Source organism: Adelges cooleyi, unplaced genomic scaffold (assembly GCF_023614345.1).
Source record: "Adelges cooleyi isolate 19-005CV unplaced genomic scaffold, UGA_ACOO_1.1 ACOO_flye_CR_arks_rails_tigmint_CR_PRNA_30, whole genome shotgun sequence".
NCBI classification, from domain to species: Eukaryota; Metazoa; Arthropoda; class Insecta; order Hemiptera; family Adelgidae; genus Adelges; species Adelges cooleyi.
In genome coordinates, this window is record NW_026095971.1 from 22,794,861 (window position 1) to 22,812,084 (window position 17,224).

The following is a 17,224-nucleotide window of genomic DNA, read 5'->3' on the forward strand; positions in this document are numbered from 1 at the left end:
GTACCGAGCGAACGGTCGTTTCCTAATTTGTTCGTTCGACAATAATTGCGCGATTGTATTTTTAATTAGTATCAATGTATTGTATTTTATGTTATATGGATTATAATTTTTAATTTAAATATTTGGTTAATAATACACTTACCGGCAGCTTGTCAACTCAGGTGGTCGCCTAAATGTATACTTACTATACTTGAACATTATTGCGACCGGCGTGTAATCTGAACTTTTCAAGTACAATTTTCCACATGGAGACGTTTCCTGTTCCTTCCATCAACCAAATTCGTTTGTACGGCTATTGAAAACAACAATATTCAATTAAGTAAGTATACAAACGTGTATATAATATACCATGTAAATGAAACATGACCTTTCTGGATGAGGCATAAAACAGACTTGGCCAATTTCGTATCTATGTATCTACTTGACCGACTAATTAAATTGTTTTAAAAAAGTATCTAGGTATACTTACATTATTAGTGTACTTAAAAAAAAAAATTATTTAAATTATATTCTTCGACCTTTAACACAGCTGTTTGAGCTGTTTGATTCGTTTGATGGTTATGAATAAAATTGACTTGCCGTCTTCAATAGGAACAATATATTTATCATTTCCGGACAAACCCTGAATGCATGCACAATGTTCTCCCTAGAGAAGCAAAGTAAGCACGGTTTCCGTACCTGTTCCTCGGCCGGGACACTGCCATTGGTGATATGCTTTTTGATAATTAATTAATTAACAAGGCAAATATTACATAAACAAGTTGAATTTGATAAACACAAAAATCTTAAGACAAAACATGTAAACAGTAAAAACAAGACAAGTTGATGGTAACAATAAAACAACGGCCGTCGTGACGACCGTTAATTTATATACAACATTTGATGGTATAATATAGTAGCTAGACATAGTATATTTCAAATCGACATAAATATTAAGTAAAGGGTGTCTCAAAAAGAACGCTGGATTTAAATCTGCTATAAATTAAATTTATTTCTCTTAAAAAAACTTAACAAATATATCATTCTCTTCAGGAGAAGTTTAGGTTTAACAGTGAAAAACAATATCGGGCAATGACCCCCCCTACTAGCCCTGCAGGCGATTATTCTTTCGATAAATTTTACCATCACTCAATCACACATTGACCCATTAATTTTTTTTAAGTTTGTGAACAATTTGGACATTTTGAGAGATTCGTAATAATAAATCTAACAATTTCTTTTTTTATAAAAATAAGTAAATGCACAAGAAACTAAAATATAATCTTTAGACGGAGATGTATCAACTCAATTAATTATTTCAATCAACAAGCATTTATGATTAAAATCATAAATTCAAGAATTTCAAGCAAATTTAGAATACTGTTTTGTATAAGGGTGAATTTGTGTGAGAATTGCACTTTTACATTATCTTACAGGTCAACAAGTATTTCTTATTAATTAAAAAAACCTCTTACTTTCACTGTTAAATTTAAAAAACTATAGTTTTCCTTTTTGAATTAAACTGGCATCTTTCAAATAATATTTAATTTTCAAATACGCCATGTTTCCAATGACCATCATATTTTTATTAATTGATTACTTGTCGGGATTAAATAAATAAAAGCTTGTACCCTTTAACCCTATAATAAACTTTTGTATCCTAATTTACATTAATATTATGCAATTTCATACTCTGTCGTTATTTACACCTTGTTTTATTATCAGCTAGTAATAATAACTTTTTTCGCTCCAACCAATGTCTTTTCTGAAAATAAATTGGTACCAATTTTCGATTGGCGATCTTACATAACTATTTTTTATAAGCCAATTAAATGGACTTGTGTGCTATTTCCATCTAACTCGCAGTATATTATGTCAGGTGTACTAATTATTTATTCTTTTCAGAAAAACATGCCTGCATTTAACTAAAAATTGCAATTATTTTTAAACATTTTTTCTTTTACTTCATTATAACTTAATTTAGGTAAGAACATTGTGGTATTAAGAAATGTGGTCTGTTTTTTTACGTTTTGGACCAAATAGCCAAAAAAAATGATGGTACATATTATTTGATTAACAAGGAATGCAAAATGCTTGCAATGTACAGGCGAATTTAGCTAATTATTTTAAGATAGTTAGTCTCTGTCTGTATTAATTGTTTTATTATTATTTGCCGACGTCCTGAACACGATTATTATAGAAAATAGTTTGGAAAGGTTTACTTACAACACGTCCAGGGGAATCAACATAACGGGGGATTTTTAGTGTAGCCAGTTTTCCAGTGAACTCACTATAAGAGTAACCCTATTATAATATCAAATTGTAACTTATCCTAGAATACTTAAAAAGACAAAAACGTTATGAAGCCAACGCATAACTATTGAAACGTTTATACCATACATCATTGTATACAAACAAAGGTATTTTGAAATCTCTATCTATTTTAAACTATTAGTAAGAAAGTAGTAATTTTTTTTTTTTGCTTTTCATAGTACTTTTTGGGCACGATTTCTGACTAAAAATTCATAGCAAAAATTGTATGCTCTAAGCAAATACAATTTTTTTTGTAATATTTTTACACTGCAATGAACGTCAATAAAATTCTCGTATTAATATGTATTTTATTTGTGCAAACAAACTTAAAACCATTTGCATCGCCAAATTGTAGACATAATCGTTGACTTTGGTCTGTTAAGTACTGAAAACACTGAATATTCACAGTTCAGTCGTAACACAGTACAGTAGAATTAAACCGTATATTATAACAGTTAATATGATAAATATTAAATGTATTCTTTTGCTCAGTGTGGCAGCATTCGTGGCGTAAGTATTTTTTCTAACTATTTCTTTTTAAAAGAACCGTTTGGAAATAGTTCATAAAATATAGCGTTTTCGTGAATTCATTTTTATTTTAAATATATACGTTTGCTTTACAGGTGTGATGCCGGTGAAGTACCTAAAGAAGAAGGTAACTATAATAATATCTTATAATAAAAGAGTTGATACTACGTACTGTATATACCTACAAAAAGTGAATTTTTTATTCACGACTAATTTTATTTTGTATTATTAGATTAAATGTATAAAACTAAAAGTTCTCTATTCTGCATGTCAGTTACTTTTTTGAGAATATTCTACTGAAAGATAGAACTGGTCGATTGGGTGTATATTATTATAATGTTATAAGAAAAATTACAACTAAATAACCATACAAATTTTTTCTAAAATATGAAGTTTGCAATTCATTGTCCTGTACATAATAAAATTATTAAAATCAATGAAAATAACTAATATAAATCTAAATAGTACAAGCCAACCATTTATTATTGAGTTATTGTGTTTTTGTTATCCGGGTTTAGCAGTTATTTTAGTTTTCTTAATAAAAAAAAAAGTTTTGGTATAGATTTTTGAAAAAAACGGCATAGGTCAACGCTGTCCATTTTTTTTGTGGGTAAAGTGTAAACGGTATTTCCTTAATATTTTACTGTATTTCAGTTGTACTATAAAAAAATTATCCCTCATAATTAAACCATTAATCATTTTTCAAAAAGCGTTCCGTAATTTTAGATTGAAAATGTTGTACATTTTTTAATGTATTATTCTCGATTTTGAAGTAGAAAAGTTAGGAAATTTTTTTTCACTTTTGTCCATGTTAAGCGCTGTATAAACTTGTTTAAACATTATAGAAATACATTCATACTGTTTCAACACAGCGCACGTACACAGCTGTATGAATTTCATTACTAGTTCACACTAAAAAATTGTTTATTTTTTAGAAATTTGAGAAATCTTTGAGTAAATCCTAAATTGATGCTATTATGGCAAAAATGACACATTGTATTATATTGTTTAAAGTACTTATAGTTTAATCCATTTAGGAGATCATAATTTAAATGCAGACTCCAGTGAAGGTGGACTCATTAAGGTCGGCAAAAAAACATATTTAAGAACGCCAGACGTAATTGTAGGCATCACTACATATAATGGCAGTGAATATTCAAGTAAATTTAATTCGGCCTCAGGGTCGAATTATTTCCATACCTTATATAACATTTTATTTATTGAAAACGTTTCAGGACATTGGGCTTATACCCAAGGGAGTGTAACCCTAGAGTTTATTGGCGATGCGTTATGTATCAACGGCAAAGAAGTCGCAGGAGTTAAAGCTAACGAAGTAATAAGAGTAGATTGGGGTCCCTGTATAGTCAGCATCAGGAGGCCAAGAAATGATAGATTACAAGAAAAGGAAACCAATACAAGCCAAAGCAAACCAGGTAAAGCTGCCAAAAATTGCGAACTGCATGATTTAGTTTTGGGTAAATAATTCACGAGTATAGGCATTCATTTCCATGGAAAATATTTCTGATGATTAATTTTGAAATTATCTGCACAATTTTCAGATTCAATATTACAAGTGTCGCCTAAAGGCACTACTATGCATGGTGTTGTGAAAAATTGAGTACGTTATGCTCGCGATTGGTTAAAAATAAAAAAACGGAATGCCGACAAAGCAGCACGCTATTTACTTGAAGAGGAGGAAGACTATAGATCATAATTATATATTAGAATAAAATCTTAGTAGAGCATGTAGGTATATTATAGTAGTTATATTATTATAACCGTTTCAACTTAATTAATTGACTTGCGAATGAGTAATAAGAACTTGTAAACCAATATTTCGATATTTTTCTTTAATTACAATGTTACATTGATTACAACTTGATATATGAACATTGTGTTAATAATAATATGTTTTTATTATTTTATGTTAAACAGCTTTAACAGCGTAAGTAAATAATTTAATTTTCCAAATAAATAATATATTAATAACTTCACTAAAAATTGCGTTTATTTTTAAACGTTTTTTCTTTTACTTCATTATAACTTGATTTAGGTAAGAACATTGTGGTAATATGCGGTCTGTTTTTTGACGTTTTAGACCAAAAACCCAGAAAAAATGTCGACTACTTAGAATGGTCCGATTGTAATTCTGTAAAGATACACGAGTTTTTTGGCAACTTTACCAAGTTATGCAGGAAACAGATTTTTGCTCTTTTTATGTAAAAAAGTTGGGTTTCAATATTGAAAAACTTTCAAATTCCAACATAACACGGTAAAATAGCCGAAGACACGAATTTCTTTACAGAATTGTAATTGGACCATCTTGTGTAGTCGAAATTTTGTATGGCTTTTTGGTAAAAAAAAAACCGACATGGCTATTATTCATAGAAAAAATTATTTAAATTAAAAATAATACCCCGAAGCATATACAAATTAACCGGTGACATAATTGACATGGTCGAAATTTATTAAAACCTTTTTTTCTTCTTAAATATTGCCTATACAAAACTCCTTAAAAACAGACCGCGTGCAATCCCCTTATTTTTATTTTACTACTAGGAACAACTATACTACTTTACATTTACTACTAGGAATAATCCACGAGTATTGCATATATAGTATTGCATAGCTTTGATAAGAACTTGTACAGCCGTTAACTGCTGTAGATTAGCATAGACATTAATTGGCTGTCGGGTTATAATTTTATCTATAATCGTGGTTTTACCTGATGTGGTTGCACATTGTACTGTTGTCTGTAAAACCGGGACACGGCTACTGTATAATATTATTATTGTATATGGGTTTTCGTTACAGAACTCAGAAGTACTATAAAATGTTTTAAAAAATATACCTAATATTAGAGTATTATAGACATTATTAGTGACGGAACCAGGAAGTGCGTTTTGATTGGATGTTCACACATTAATTACTCAGCTGTTAGATTTGTATTTCTGATAAGACGAATGATTTACTGATAATTTCTTACCCGCGATACGCGAAATCGTCATTGGACATTGACACGGATTTTAATTTTCATTTCCTGAATCTCGCCGTTGGTTTATTTTTGTTTTATAGGCAAAGTGTGTTGAAGCTATTACAAATAAAACAATTTGTTAAATTGAATCTGTTAGTTTAGTTAGATTTTTCTTTTTTTTTTATTGATTATGGCTCGTGTACTAGTCGGAGTCAAAAGAGTAATTGATTATGCGGTGAAAATTCGAGTGAAACCAGACAAATCAGGCGTTGTGACCGATGGAGTCAAGCACGGTCTGAATCCATTCGACGAGATCGCCATCGAAGAAGCCGTACGCCTTAAAGAAAAAAAATTCGCATCTGAAGTGATCGCAGTGTCTTGTGGTCTACCACAGGCCCAAGAGTCATTGCGAACGGCTTTGGCTATGGGTGTAGATCGGGGAATTCATGTAGAAGTGCCGCAAGCGCAGTATGATACTTTGCAACCTGTACACGTATCGAAAATATTAGCAAAGATTGCACAAGACGAAAAAATTGACATAATCATTGTTGGTAAGCAAGCAATCGACGACGATTCTAATCAAACGGCTCAAATGACCGCAGCTTTATTGAATTGGCCTCAAGCGACATTTGCATCCGAAGTCAAGGTTGAAGGTAGCGATGTAACTGTAAAACGAGAAATCGATGGTGGCTTAGAAACCATCAAAGTTAAACTACCGGCAGTGATTAGCGCAGATTTACGTTTGAACGAACCGAGGTATGCGACTTTACCCAACATTATGAAAGCCAAGAAGAAGCCGATTAAAAAGCTTACTCCTGGCGATGTGGGCGTAGATATTTCCCCGCGGCTTCAAGTGCTGAGTGTTGAAGATCCGCCTACAAGACAAGCAGGGTCAATTTTACCGGATGTAGATAGTTTAGTTGCAAAATTAAAAGAAAAAGGTCACATATAATATGTATTGACAGTTGATTAGAATGTGTTCGTTTATATTATTTATACATATGTAACTTTCAAAAATAAGTTGGGGTTTTTTTTCAATACAAGTATTTAATATTATTCAAATATATTTGTTGTTTTAACAAAAATGTAATTGTAAATAGCTTATATACAATATATTTTTATAGTAAATATTAGTTAATTCAGAATTTATATTAATTTCCAAAAAACAAATTGTGTACCCAAGTATATTATTTTGTTATAAATAAATGCTGCCAAACAACATTTTTCTTTTTTTAACTATAGTCTAGACGTTTTACTAAAAAAAACATGCTAAGTAGTGTAAGGTTTGTTGTCAACATAGTTGAATACTATTAGCATGAATCATTGAGATACATAGGACAAAGGTTGTTTAATAATGAGAACAATATATTTTTTCTCTGACACCGTGTTTGCCATTATACTTGTAATTTAGTAGGTATACCTTTCAAAATTGTATTAATTTTTTAATATGTCCACGTTAAATAAAATACATAGGTTGGAACATTAGTATTTTCAAATTAGAGTAAAATTAAATGGTAACATGCGTAGAGTGGCAGATATGTATGCTGCAGCATCCTATGCGGTTTGCCTTAGTTTGTTTTTTTGCCCCAGATGGTACATATTATTTGATTAACAAGGAATGAAAAATGCTTGCAATGTACATGCAAATTAGACTTATTTCCGTGATTTTTTTTATTCATAAAATCATATTATTTAACAGGTTATTTATAAAATCAGGGTTATATAGGCTTAGGTGATAATAGTTATCACTTTACAATTCTTTTCTCATTATAACTATAATAATAATAATTATAACTATACCGGCATAAATATAAATATAGTTGAAACCAAATAAATAAACTACCTACTAACTACAATAAAGTGAAATCTGAATTCAAACAGCGTAAAAATTGATCATGATTGAGCCAGAATTATTCAAATTTAATCCACCCTTGAATAGGCACAGTTACTTGAAGAAACAATGGGATAAACAGTTTGCTGACATTGAAAAATATGAACTAACACATTCTGTAAGTAAACTACAGTTATTAATCACAGTATTAAATAATGTAACTTTTCTTTTTTAGATCTCTGTTCTATTAACTGACACTATTAACATTCCGAAAGATCTTGAAACCGTATTTTCAAATAACAGCCAGTATTATTTTGTACAAAACGTTACATTAGGTTCAATCATCGATCCAGTGTTTATTCAATCCTTTGTTAAAAATGGTGATTCGTTTAATACAATCTCCTATGTCTTAAATATAGTATAATATAATATTTATTTTCTATTGTTTAGGTAATGTGGAAGCTATTTCATTAAACACTCGTATTGGACTTGATGATTGTATTTCAATTACAAACGATAATTTTTTACATATGTCCTTAACGAAAAATTCCTACCAAAGTATTTGTTTACCAGTTAATGATTCTAGTAAGTAATGTATTTTAAAAATTAATTTTGATACATATTTGATTGATGTGATATAATATTTGATATTTATTTTATTTTATATATTTTTATACTAAGTGTGCTTACTATATAGCAAGAAGCAGCATTGTTAAGTATAGCCAATGTTGCTTTTTTTGTGACGATGAAAAAAGGTGTAAAAATGTGATAAGACAACTAAAAAGATATAATTGGCTATAAATTATAATGCTTGAGTAAGAAAAACGTCTTAAAAATTTGACTTTTTAAAGAGTGAAGTGAAATGCACAACAAGAACAATTATTCATAAGCATCATATAGCATGAGAATTAATATACTAAATAGTAAAGAGAAAATAATAGACAACTGATTTTGGTATAGTTGTTGTAACAATATGGCTATTAAAAAAATTAATATACCAATTTTTATGATGTATTTATTTTTAAAAAATATATATAATTTTAATTTGGTTTAAATTAATATGTTTACAGAAATAGTTCTCAACCTCAAGGACTTATCAGTGAATAGTAAACATTATCAACGCATTAAAGATTGTTTTGATGCTAGTCAGACTAAATTTGATATTCTTATCGATTGGGAACCTCATAGTAAGCACTATTTTGTTTTACTGATTGTAAGGATTGCCTGGATTTTATAGATCATCAAATAGGGTTCAGAGAGAAGGTATAATGGTATGAAGATAGTCTATATTTAATCATTTTTAAATAAAAAATGAATACCTTCTCAGATTTGCTTCCCTAGGTTTATTACATTTATTTATTTTCTGTTTTATAAGTAATTATTTACTTATAATTTGTATCTATAGTTTTAAAATGGTGTTTGGTGAACAATAGTACAGTTCAAATTCGTAAAATTGAATAAAAAAATAATAGTAAATAATGTATTAAAAAAACAAAAATCCATACTCGAAAAAATACTTAGATACAGGATGATAGTAAATCTTAAAAGATGTGTAGGAAAAAATTATTGTCTAAAATCTTGTTTTTAGGGGTTTAGCGATTCTTATAATTTTTTCATAATATACAAATTTTTGTATATTATTTTAGCATATACAATAGAGTATAATAAAAATATTTTAAATTTATTATTTATGATATTTCATATATAAATTCCAGGTGGTGATGTTTGTCCTTCATCAATAGCGTCTTATTTTCACGATAAAGGAATGATTGTTAAAGAATGTTTTCCTCGGTCGACAGTTAAAAGGAAATACAATATGACTGTACCAAATGGCAAAGACACTACCTTACTCGATACTTGGTTATCATATTATAGTTTAGACATAAAGATGTAAGGTTATAAAACATTTAAAAATTGTATCAAGTATTATTGCTAGTATAGCAAACTTAATATTTTGATGTAGCCACATATCTACGTGCATGATTATATAATTAAGCGCTTATACCTATGGATATCCGATATACACTGAGTTGAGACATTCAGTTTTGATTTTTTAATTACTTTTTGAGTAAATATTTTTAATTTCAATATATTTACACAAATTGTATCCAAAATTAGTATTAATAAGACTGTATTATAGTCAGGGGGCGTTTCGGCCTTGTGCATTCCTTTCTGTATAGTGTTGCAGAAATCAAACCCAAGAACCCGATGATACTATATTATTTCTCATAACATCGTGCCACTAAAAATGTCAATGTATTTGTTAGCTCTTCATTAATTATGTACTAAACTGTTGATGTATTATTGTTTAGAGATGACGATAATTCAGCCTGTATACTACCAGATGGAAAACTCATAAAATCAAATTCAAATTATGTTAGCCAAATAATTCAAATAAATTGGACAGGGTGTTTTACTAAAAGCAAAGTAAAATCATTGTTAAATACTTTGAGGTAATTTTGAAATGTGATTGTAATTTTCTTTTGTAATTTACGAGAGACATACAATACTAATTATTTATCAACTCCAAGGCAAAAGGTTGTAAACAACATTTTTGTGTTTATCATTTTTTACAATATTAACGTGGATGACAAATTTTTCTAACAAATGTTTAAATCAAAAAAAATATTGTTAAGATAACTAATATGGGCGTACAAATCAAATTAAAATGTATTTATTTAATGATGCTTTGATACTGGGATATAAGGTTTTGTACTATTTTAGCATATTAGATAAATTCTAAAGTTGCATAATGTGTCTTATGACTACAATAGTAAATAAGTTACAAAAAAGTTGAATTAAAAATTTAGTTTCCTTTTCCTGGAAATTGCATTAATGTTGTTTTTGTAATTTTTCCATGGAAACGTTGATACAAAGTACCTATAATTAATTTATTGAATTTTTATGTCATAGGAATTTTATGAAAAATTCAGGCAAGTCTTTATGGATATCGGTGCACATGGAGCCTTTCTCAAATACTCCGTACAACTGTAGTCATCGAACTATTATATTAAATCCTGACGATACATTATTTATTTCTAATTGTTCTAGATGTAAAAACTATTAAGAATATATTTATTTGACTGCAACAATTGAGTTAACTACATTAATATTTCAATTTTAAAATATTAAATACTCAAAACAGTGATTATTTTTTAAAGCCTAAAAAATGGTCAGTATCGAATCATCCGAAGAGAGTTTCTAATCACTTTTTTGTTGTATAAAACGTGTGTCTGTAAAACTGAACAGTTTTAACTCGCAAACAAAAATAAGAAGGGTCTATTTACATATTTATATGGGGTTTTTAATAAAACAAATTGCAACAAAGATATTATAAGTTTTTGAAAAATCCAAAGTTCAATTAGCCATGACTTAGTTACTCTATAGTAACATAATCGATAAAAACCTCTACAAATGCATACAATATCATAGACCTAAAAATATTCCTTTATAGGTCTAAAACTCAAAACCTGACTGTGGGATAACACCACTTTTCCCAAATTGCGTACTTTACCAAAGACCATTTTTTCCAATCGCCAGTTTCTTATCAGATTTATCTTACCGGATGGTAGACGATAAGAAGAATTAATAGGATAAAATACAAAACAAAGTATTAATATATTGCCTGAGAAACTATAGATTTTACTTTCTGTTCGTTAATTTTAATTTCAATAAGTACATTGACCAACCATATTAAATATACTAGCATACAATTTCTTATAGCATTATAACACATTTGGAGCAGGATTTTATATTTTTTAAAAAATGAATCCTTGTGTTGTACCAGAATTCTCTGAAAGTTGGAAAATGCAAGTGGGTAAATTTTATATAAAAAAATGTAATAAATAAAAAAAAAATAGTCACTAATAATCAAGTACGCATATAATAGTATCTTTGTAAACTAAATTAATTATTCATATTATATATTTATGTAGTACTTAACAACTGCCTAACTCAATCGATTTTGCCTACAATTTGTTTTATTTAATTAGTATAGGTACCACCTTTATTAGTTATATTGTAATTACATTTGTTAATTTTAAGCACGAAGCTCATGTGGCCGAAGCCAAATCAAAAAATCCCGATATCTTGTTGATCGGTGCATCAATAATAGAATGTATTCAATGGTGTCCAATATGGAAAGAAAAGTTTGTTCCATTAAATAGTGTCAATTTTGGCATTTCAGGAGATTGCACCCAACATGTTTTGTGGAGAGTGCAAAACGGTATTCTTGACCATATAAAGCCTAAGGTTTGTAAAAAGACATTTACTCTGCTCCTGCATTGAAAATTATTATTATTTAAACATTAAAAATGTTTAACGAATAACTGATAATTTTGTAGTAAACAACCAAAAAATAAATAAATTAATAAAAGATAAATTTTTAACATATTGTTTAAGCTGTTTATAAGACGTGCTTTTAATAATTATACATGTAAATTATATTATATATATAAAAATATGTTAATATTACACTCCAAACCTCTGCTCTTATATTATTTTAACCTTAACTATTAAAATAACCCTCGTTTTATTTTAGGTGTGTATTCTTAATGTTGGATCAAATAATTTGGATAGTAATTCTCCTGTTGATATATCCGAAGGAATATTGACAATTACAAAAGAAATAACATCACGAATTCCTGAATGCAATATATTTATTATAGTAAGGACTAATACAATATTCTATGTTATAATAAGTATAATAATAATAATTGTATGAAATGATAATTAATTGCCAAATTATTGATTACGTTATAAGGGTATTTTACCATGTGGGCCACATCCCAATCCTTTTAGAGAAAAAGCTGAACAAGTGAACATAGTTCTTAGTGAAAAAGTGAAGCAAACTCCTCGAGTAAATCTCATAATTCCTGACATTTTACAAAAAGATGGTACGTTAAGTGAAAAGGATGCACCAGATTTTCTGCATCCGTCAGAGTTGGGTTATCGTAAAATCTTTAATCCTATTTTACCTCAAGTTTTAGCCATACTTAATAAGTAACACATAAAAAAATATTGATAATTGTTATTATTTATGTTAACTTTTTTTTTTTGGTGTACTAAGAATATATTTATTGTCCAAATTATATAGTCCAAAACTGTTTAATATATAATAGTAACTTGTAGAACCAATTTTTGTGTATTATAAAAACATTGTTAATTTTGTTGAATAAAATGTATGTATATTTCTTATGCAGTACATAATTAGCCTATTGTAATTATTATGGACTTTTTATAGTAATACTATAAAACATGATTTTGAAACAAGAACTGAAAGAAAACGGCTTCGCTAGGTTTGCAGACTACAAAGTCTTAGGAGGAGCTTACAGATTTAAAGTCAAGTTAAAAAACTTTTAAAATTCTACGGTCCATGATAATAGTTTCTCAACTATGTACTATACTTTCCACTAGATGTATTTCGGTGTAAAAAAAATTATGGAATTTTAATTACTTATTTTTGTATATTATGTACCTAATTAATTTATTTTGTAATTGTATCTCCATAACGGATAACCTTATATGCTGCAATTTTTAAACTCTGTTAAAAATACTTTCTGAATTTCTATTGTTCTGGCTGATTTTTTTCTGGCATTTTGTGGTGGGCCTTACTGATGGGGGAAATAATGTGAATTAGGACAAGTGACAGCTGTCCCATGGAATGTTGTAGACTTTGGTAAGAGTGGTGTTATCCCAATAATAATTATTAAATGATTACATTTTAATCCGTGATAGTACTATCTAGAATCGTGATAAGACCATAATCTTATGTTTATTATTCAATATTTATTATTCTCATTTCTCGTTTATTTTAATTTTTACTATTAAATTAAATTCGTATTAAATTAATACAATAGCATTCTGGTAAATTTGTTTGTATAAACGCATTAAACATGCCTTTAATATTGATGGTCGGATTACCTTGTAGTGGTAAGACCACTAGGGCCGGCGAGATTCAAAAATATTTTACTGAAAAGTTGAACAAGGATGTTATTTTGATATCGGATAATGAAATTATTTCACACATGGATGTTGACAAAAATATTTTATTTTTAGGTAAAAATTTGATATTTCCAAACATTCTTTACTAATTTATCCAAAAGTATATTCATGTACCTACCTAGGTAAACAATTAAACAATGTTCCTAATATTAGTAATAATTCGGATGGCAATATTCTCTTAAAAGTTATAATAAGATACTCCACTCAACAACGGAAACCGGTGTCGGTTTTCGTACATATTATTATTATTATTCTTACTGTATATATTTTTAGTAACTATTTTGGCAATAGTATTAGAAACTTACAATATTTACGTGCATTGTTTTTTAAAATTCCTTATAGTTTCCATCAAACTTTTTCTTTTGAATCTTTTTTACATATAAGCTACTATAATATCCTTTTAATTTGTATATTTCCAGTTATTTTTTTTAATGATTTAATTGCTCTGGCTTGAGATCTATCCTTTCTTAAAAAATATTATGTTTTATAAATTTGCATTTATTCTGTGTGAAGCCACATACTGTAAAGCTATAATACAATAAATATAATATGATATGTTTTATATGAAACACCTACAATTTTAATTAAACCGATTGCTTGCTGCAGACATGAAAAAAGAAAAACAGCTACGCTCAATATTACATTCTGAAGCTCTTAAGTAAGTTAGTTTTCTAAAATGATTATTGTAATATTATTTTGATTTATTAACTAATGTATAATTTTTCCATTTAGGAAACTTACAAAAGAAAATATTGTAATATTAGATTCCGGAAATTTTATAAAAGGTTTGTTCTTCTTAGTTTATTTGTTACCGCTCAGACAAGGTTTTCAGTAAAGATGCCTACGTATAAAAATGTTTAAAATGTTTTTGTACTTTAATACATATGTTTGTGGCAGCATATTTTTAGTTGACATTGTGATTTCACCAGTGATAAAGTACTAAAATTCACATTTAATTTTAATTTCTTAATTGAAATATGTCTATACAAGTTTATACTTGGTTTGTATTGCTGTTAACAATTATTTTTGGCTTTTCATAACTACTTTCTCATTGGTTAAATCACATGACATAAACTTTTTTATTTTTTAACATAAGGACTAGAAACAAATACCTTTTTTATTCCTAATTTCTTCAATAAGAAATTGTAATTCGATACGCCTCTAGTAAATTTGTGGTATCACGTCTTTGTTACTAATTACTGGTTAATGTAAAACTTTATTAATTAATTAGTTGATATTTTTACAGGATTCAGATATGAATTATATTGCTCATCGAAAAGTCTAAGTACTCCACAATGTTTAGTTGTGTGTGATATTTCTTCAACACGTGCTTGGCAGTTAAATGAGAATAGACCTGAAAATGATCGATATAAACAAGAAACGTTCAATGATCTCGTAATGAGATATGAAGAACCCAATCATTCAAATAGGTAAGCAAGGTTTAACTTGTTTGATAATAATTATTACAATTTATTAGGTACGTAACAAACATGTATAATGTTAGGTTTTTTTTGAACCATCATATTCTAAATTTTATGCTGTATAGCTAATTTAAGTGTTTCGTAATTTGATTTTAGATGGGATTCACCTTTAATAAATTTACAGTTGGACGATACATTGCCTTCAGAAGATATACGGAAAGCTATTTTTGATGTTGCCGCACCTAAACCCAATCAGGCGACTATAAATGTTAGTAAATCCCAAAAATCATAGGAAAGCTACAAATAAACTATTTAGAATTTTGTTTTTAAATGTTACACTTTTAAACATTAAATACAATAATGTTTTTTAGTGTTGGCCAACAATATCGGTAACGACTTATAGTGGTATCGAACCGATTATTGAATCTCATTTTTAAGAATGCACCAGTTTTTATTTTGAATTTTTGATTATCAGTATTGTAAAAATTAAAACAATATATATTTATCTGTTTAATAAAAAATAATGTTGGCCAACACTATTAGTCTTAGTTCTAAGTTTGTAATTTTAATTATTGCTACCTTTTAATTTTTCAACAGACACCTTTAAGTTCGACTTCATACTTGTACGATTTGGATAAAAAAACTCAAGACGTAATTAATGTGAGTTTAACATTTTATCTATTAACAAAATTAGTGCGTGGTTTAAACCAATTTGTTATAATCCAGTGTTAACGCTTATTTATTTGGCTTAGATGCTTTTGATGCCAAGAGTTATTTAACTTGGATTACGCTAAATGTTTAAAAAAACTATCTGGATATTAAATAACAACATTTTTTTTTTCAGTCTATAATAACATTGAAAAAGCAAGGAGAAGAAGGTGAAAACATTGAAATTCCAGATTTCAAAGGGAAATATTTATGTAAGCTCGACAAAAACATATCTCTAATACAGCTCGCCAAGTCCAGAAGACAATTTTTATCGTATGCCAAAAGTCATCCATCATCAACGAACGATCAAGAAAATATCATAAATATGTTTGTACAGTTCCTTAATAAGACAATTACATGTTGATAGCTTATGCCTTTTTTGTATAATATAACAAATTATACAAAGAAAAAACATATTGATGTTAATATATTATTTGTTTATTAAATTTAATGTTTGTATACTAGTTTTAGCCTTGTTATTTTTTATTGATCCTTAAAAAGCCAAAAGTTGGGTTATGTTGTCTCTAATTAGGTAGTTATGAATGACAATACATTTAAATAGCTTTAATTATATTTTTTAATTGTTGGTAATTTAAAATGTCATTTAAGTCATACCTTAGTAGTAACAAAATCATGTATTTTATACCTTCTATCGTCTCTACGTACATCTAATTGTAATTAGGGTCATAGTGTAAATATTATGAATTATTCAATGTATCATACATATACGTGTAAAATGGTGTTTAAGCATCTAATTAATGACATATATTTAATATTTTATAGATGTCTGTGTGTTTACTGAGTTGTGGCTTAAGATTTTGAATAAGAAATTATGTATAGCACGGCAAACTTACAATAATTGAAAGTTAAGTAATTTGATTTCATTTGATTAGTTAACAAAAAATATAAATTAATTAGTACGATACCAGTTAAAAGACGCTTTGTTAACAATGTACCGTTACATTTTTCCACGGTGTTTATCGTACAGACCGTAAAAGTACCTACCGATTTTTAAAGGTCTAGGTTATAACATTGTCTAAATGATAACTTTTGGAAGATGAACTCTGTTGACCTTTTGTACAGTGGCAGGACTAGACAATTTTCACCGGTGTGGCAGATTACAATATTATCCTATTTGGGGGCATCTTTATTGGATTTTTTTTTTATATAATCCTTCAAGTATTTTTAATTAAATATTAGTTCTTGTCTAAAATTACAGAATATAGAGCATTGCTGGGGTACAACCAATTTAAACAATGGGCGCTGTGTGGACTACTGTGTAGTGGCTATTAAGTAGTGTAGTATAATATTGTTATAGTTTAACTATATTATATATGTTTAACTGTTAAACATACATTTAAATTAAATGTTTAGGGCCAAGCCATAGTACCTAGTCATACCGCTATGAGCGCTGTTTATGTTAGTTTGAAGAAAGGGCTCTGGATTTGCTCGATTGTTATCTTTTTG

The 17,224-nt window shown here is 28.2% G+C and overlaps 5 protein-coding genes across 6 annotated transcripts; all 5 read left to right on the forward strand.

Moving 5' to 3' along the window:
• Positions 1-2,705: 2,705 nt before the first annotated feature.
• LOC126838954 (uncharacterized) lies at positions 2,706-4,641 on the forward strand. 2 transcript variants are annotated; one of them, XM_050573771.1, is made up of 5 exons: positions 2,706-2,802; positions 2,916-2,947; positions 3,858-3,980; positions 4,056-4,295; positions 4,380-4,641. In XM_050573771.1, the coding sequence occupies exons 1-5, from the start codon at positions 2,753-2,755 to the stop codon at positions 4,436-4,438; spliced, it is 504 nt and encodes a 167-aa protein (XP_050429728.1). In that variant the 5' UTR covers positions 2,706-2,752; the 3' UTR covers positions 4,439-4,641. The 2 variants fall into 2 exon arrangements, with proteins under 2 accessions (XP_050429728.1, XP_050429729.1); XM_050573772.1 differs by having other exon boundaries at positions 4,056-4,253.
• Positions 4,642-5,791: 1,150 nt separating this feature from the next.
• LOC126838298 (electron transfer flavoprotein subunit beta) lies at positions 5,792-7,015 on the forward strand. Its single transcript, XM_050572619.1, has one exon. It carries the CDS (start codon positions 5,985-5,987, stop codon positions 6,744-6,746), a length of 762 nt encoding a protein of 253 aa, XP_050428576.1. The 5' UTR covers positions 5,792-5,984; the 3' UTR covers positions 6,747-7,015.
• A 582-nt stretch (positions 7,016-7,597) lies between these two features.
• LOC126838866 (ribonuclease P protein subunit p40-like) lies at positions 7,598-10,717 on the forward strand. The gene is made up of 7 exons (XM_050573630.1): positions 7,598-7,803; positions 7,861-8,005; positions 8,076-8,210; positions 8,696-8,812; positions 9,341-9,515; positions 9,938-10,078; positions 10,539-10,717. Exons 1-7 carry the CDS (start codon positions 7,690-7,692, stop codon positions 10,690-10,692), a joined length of 981 nt encoding a protein of 326 aa, XP_050429587.1. The 5' UTR covers positions 7,598-7,689; the 3' UTR covers positions 10,693-10,717.
• Positions 10,718-10,922: 205 nt separating this feature from the next.
• LOC126838868 (platelet-activating factor acetylhydrolase IB subunit alpha1-like) lies at positions 10,923-12,787 on the forward strand. The gene is made up of 4 exons (XM_050573632.1): positions 10,923-11,438; positions 11,670-11,876; positions 12,166-12,291; positions 12,388-12,787. The coding sequence occupies exons 1-4, from the start codon at positions 11,391-11,393 to the stop codon at positions 12,628-12,630; spliced, it is 624 nt and encodes a 207-aa protein (XP_050429589.1). The 5' UTR covers positions 10,923-11,390; the 3' UTR covers positions 12,631-12,787.
• Positions 12,788-13,375: 588 nt separating this feature from the next.
• Positions 13,376-16,157, forward strand: LOC126838867 (protein KTI12 homolog). The gene is made up of 7 exons (XM_050573631.1): positions 13,376-13,682; positions 14,235-14,286; positions 14,361-14,413; positions 14,875-15,058; positions 15,206-15,317; positions 15,647-15,709; positions 15,894-16,157. The coding sequence occupies exons 1-7, from the start codon at positions 13,520-13,522 to the stop codon at positions 16,119-16,121; spliced, it is 855 nt and encodes a 284-aa protein (XP_050429588.1). The 5' UTR covers positions 13,376-13,519; the 3' UTR covers positions 16,122-16,157.
• Positions 16,158-17,224: the final 1,067 nt, after the last annotated feature.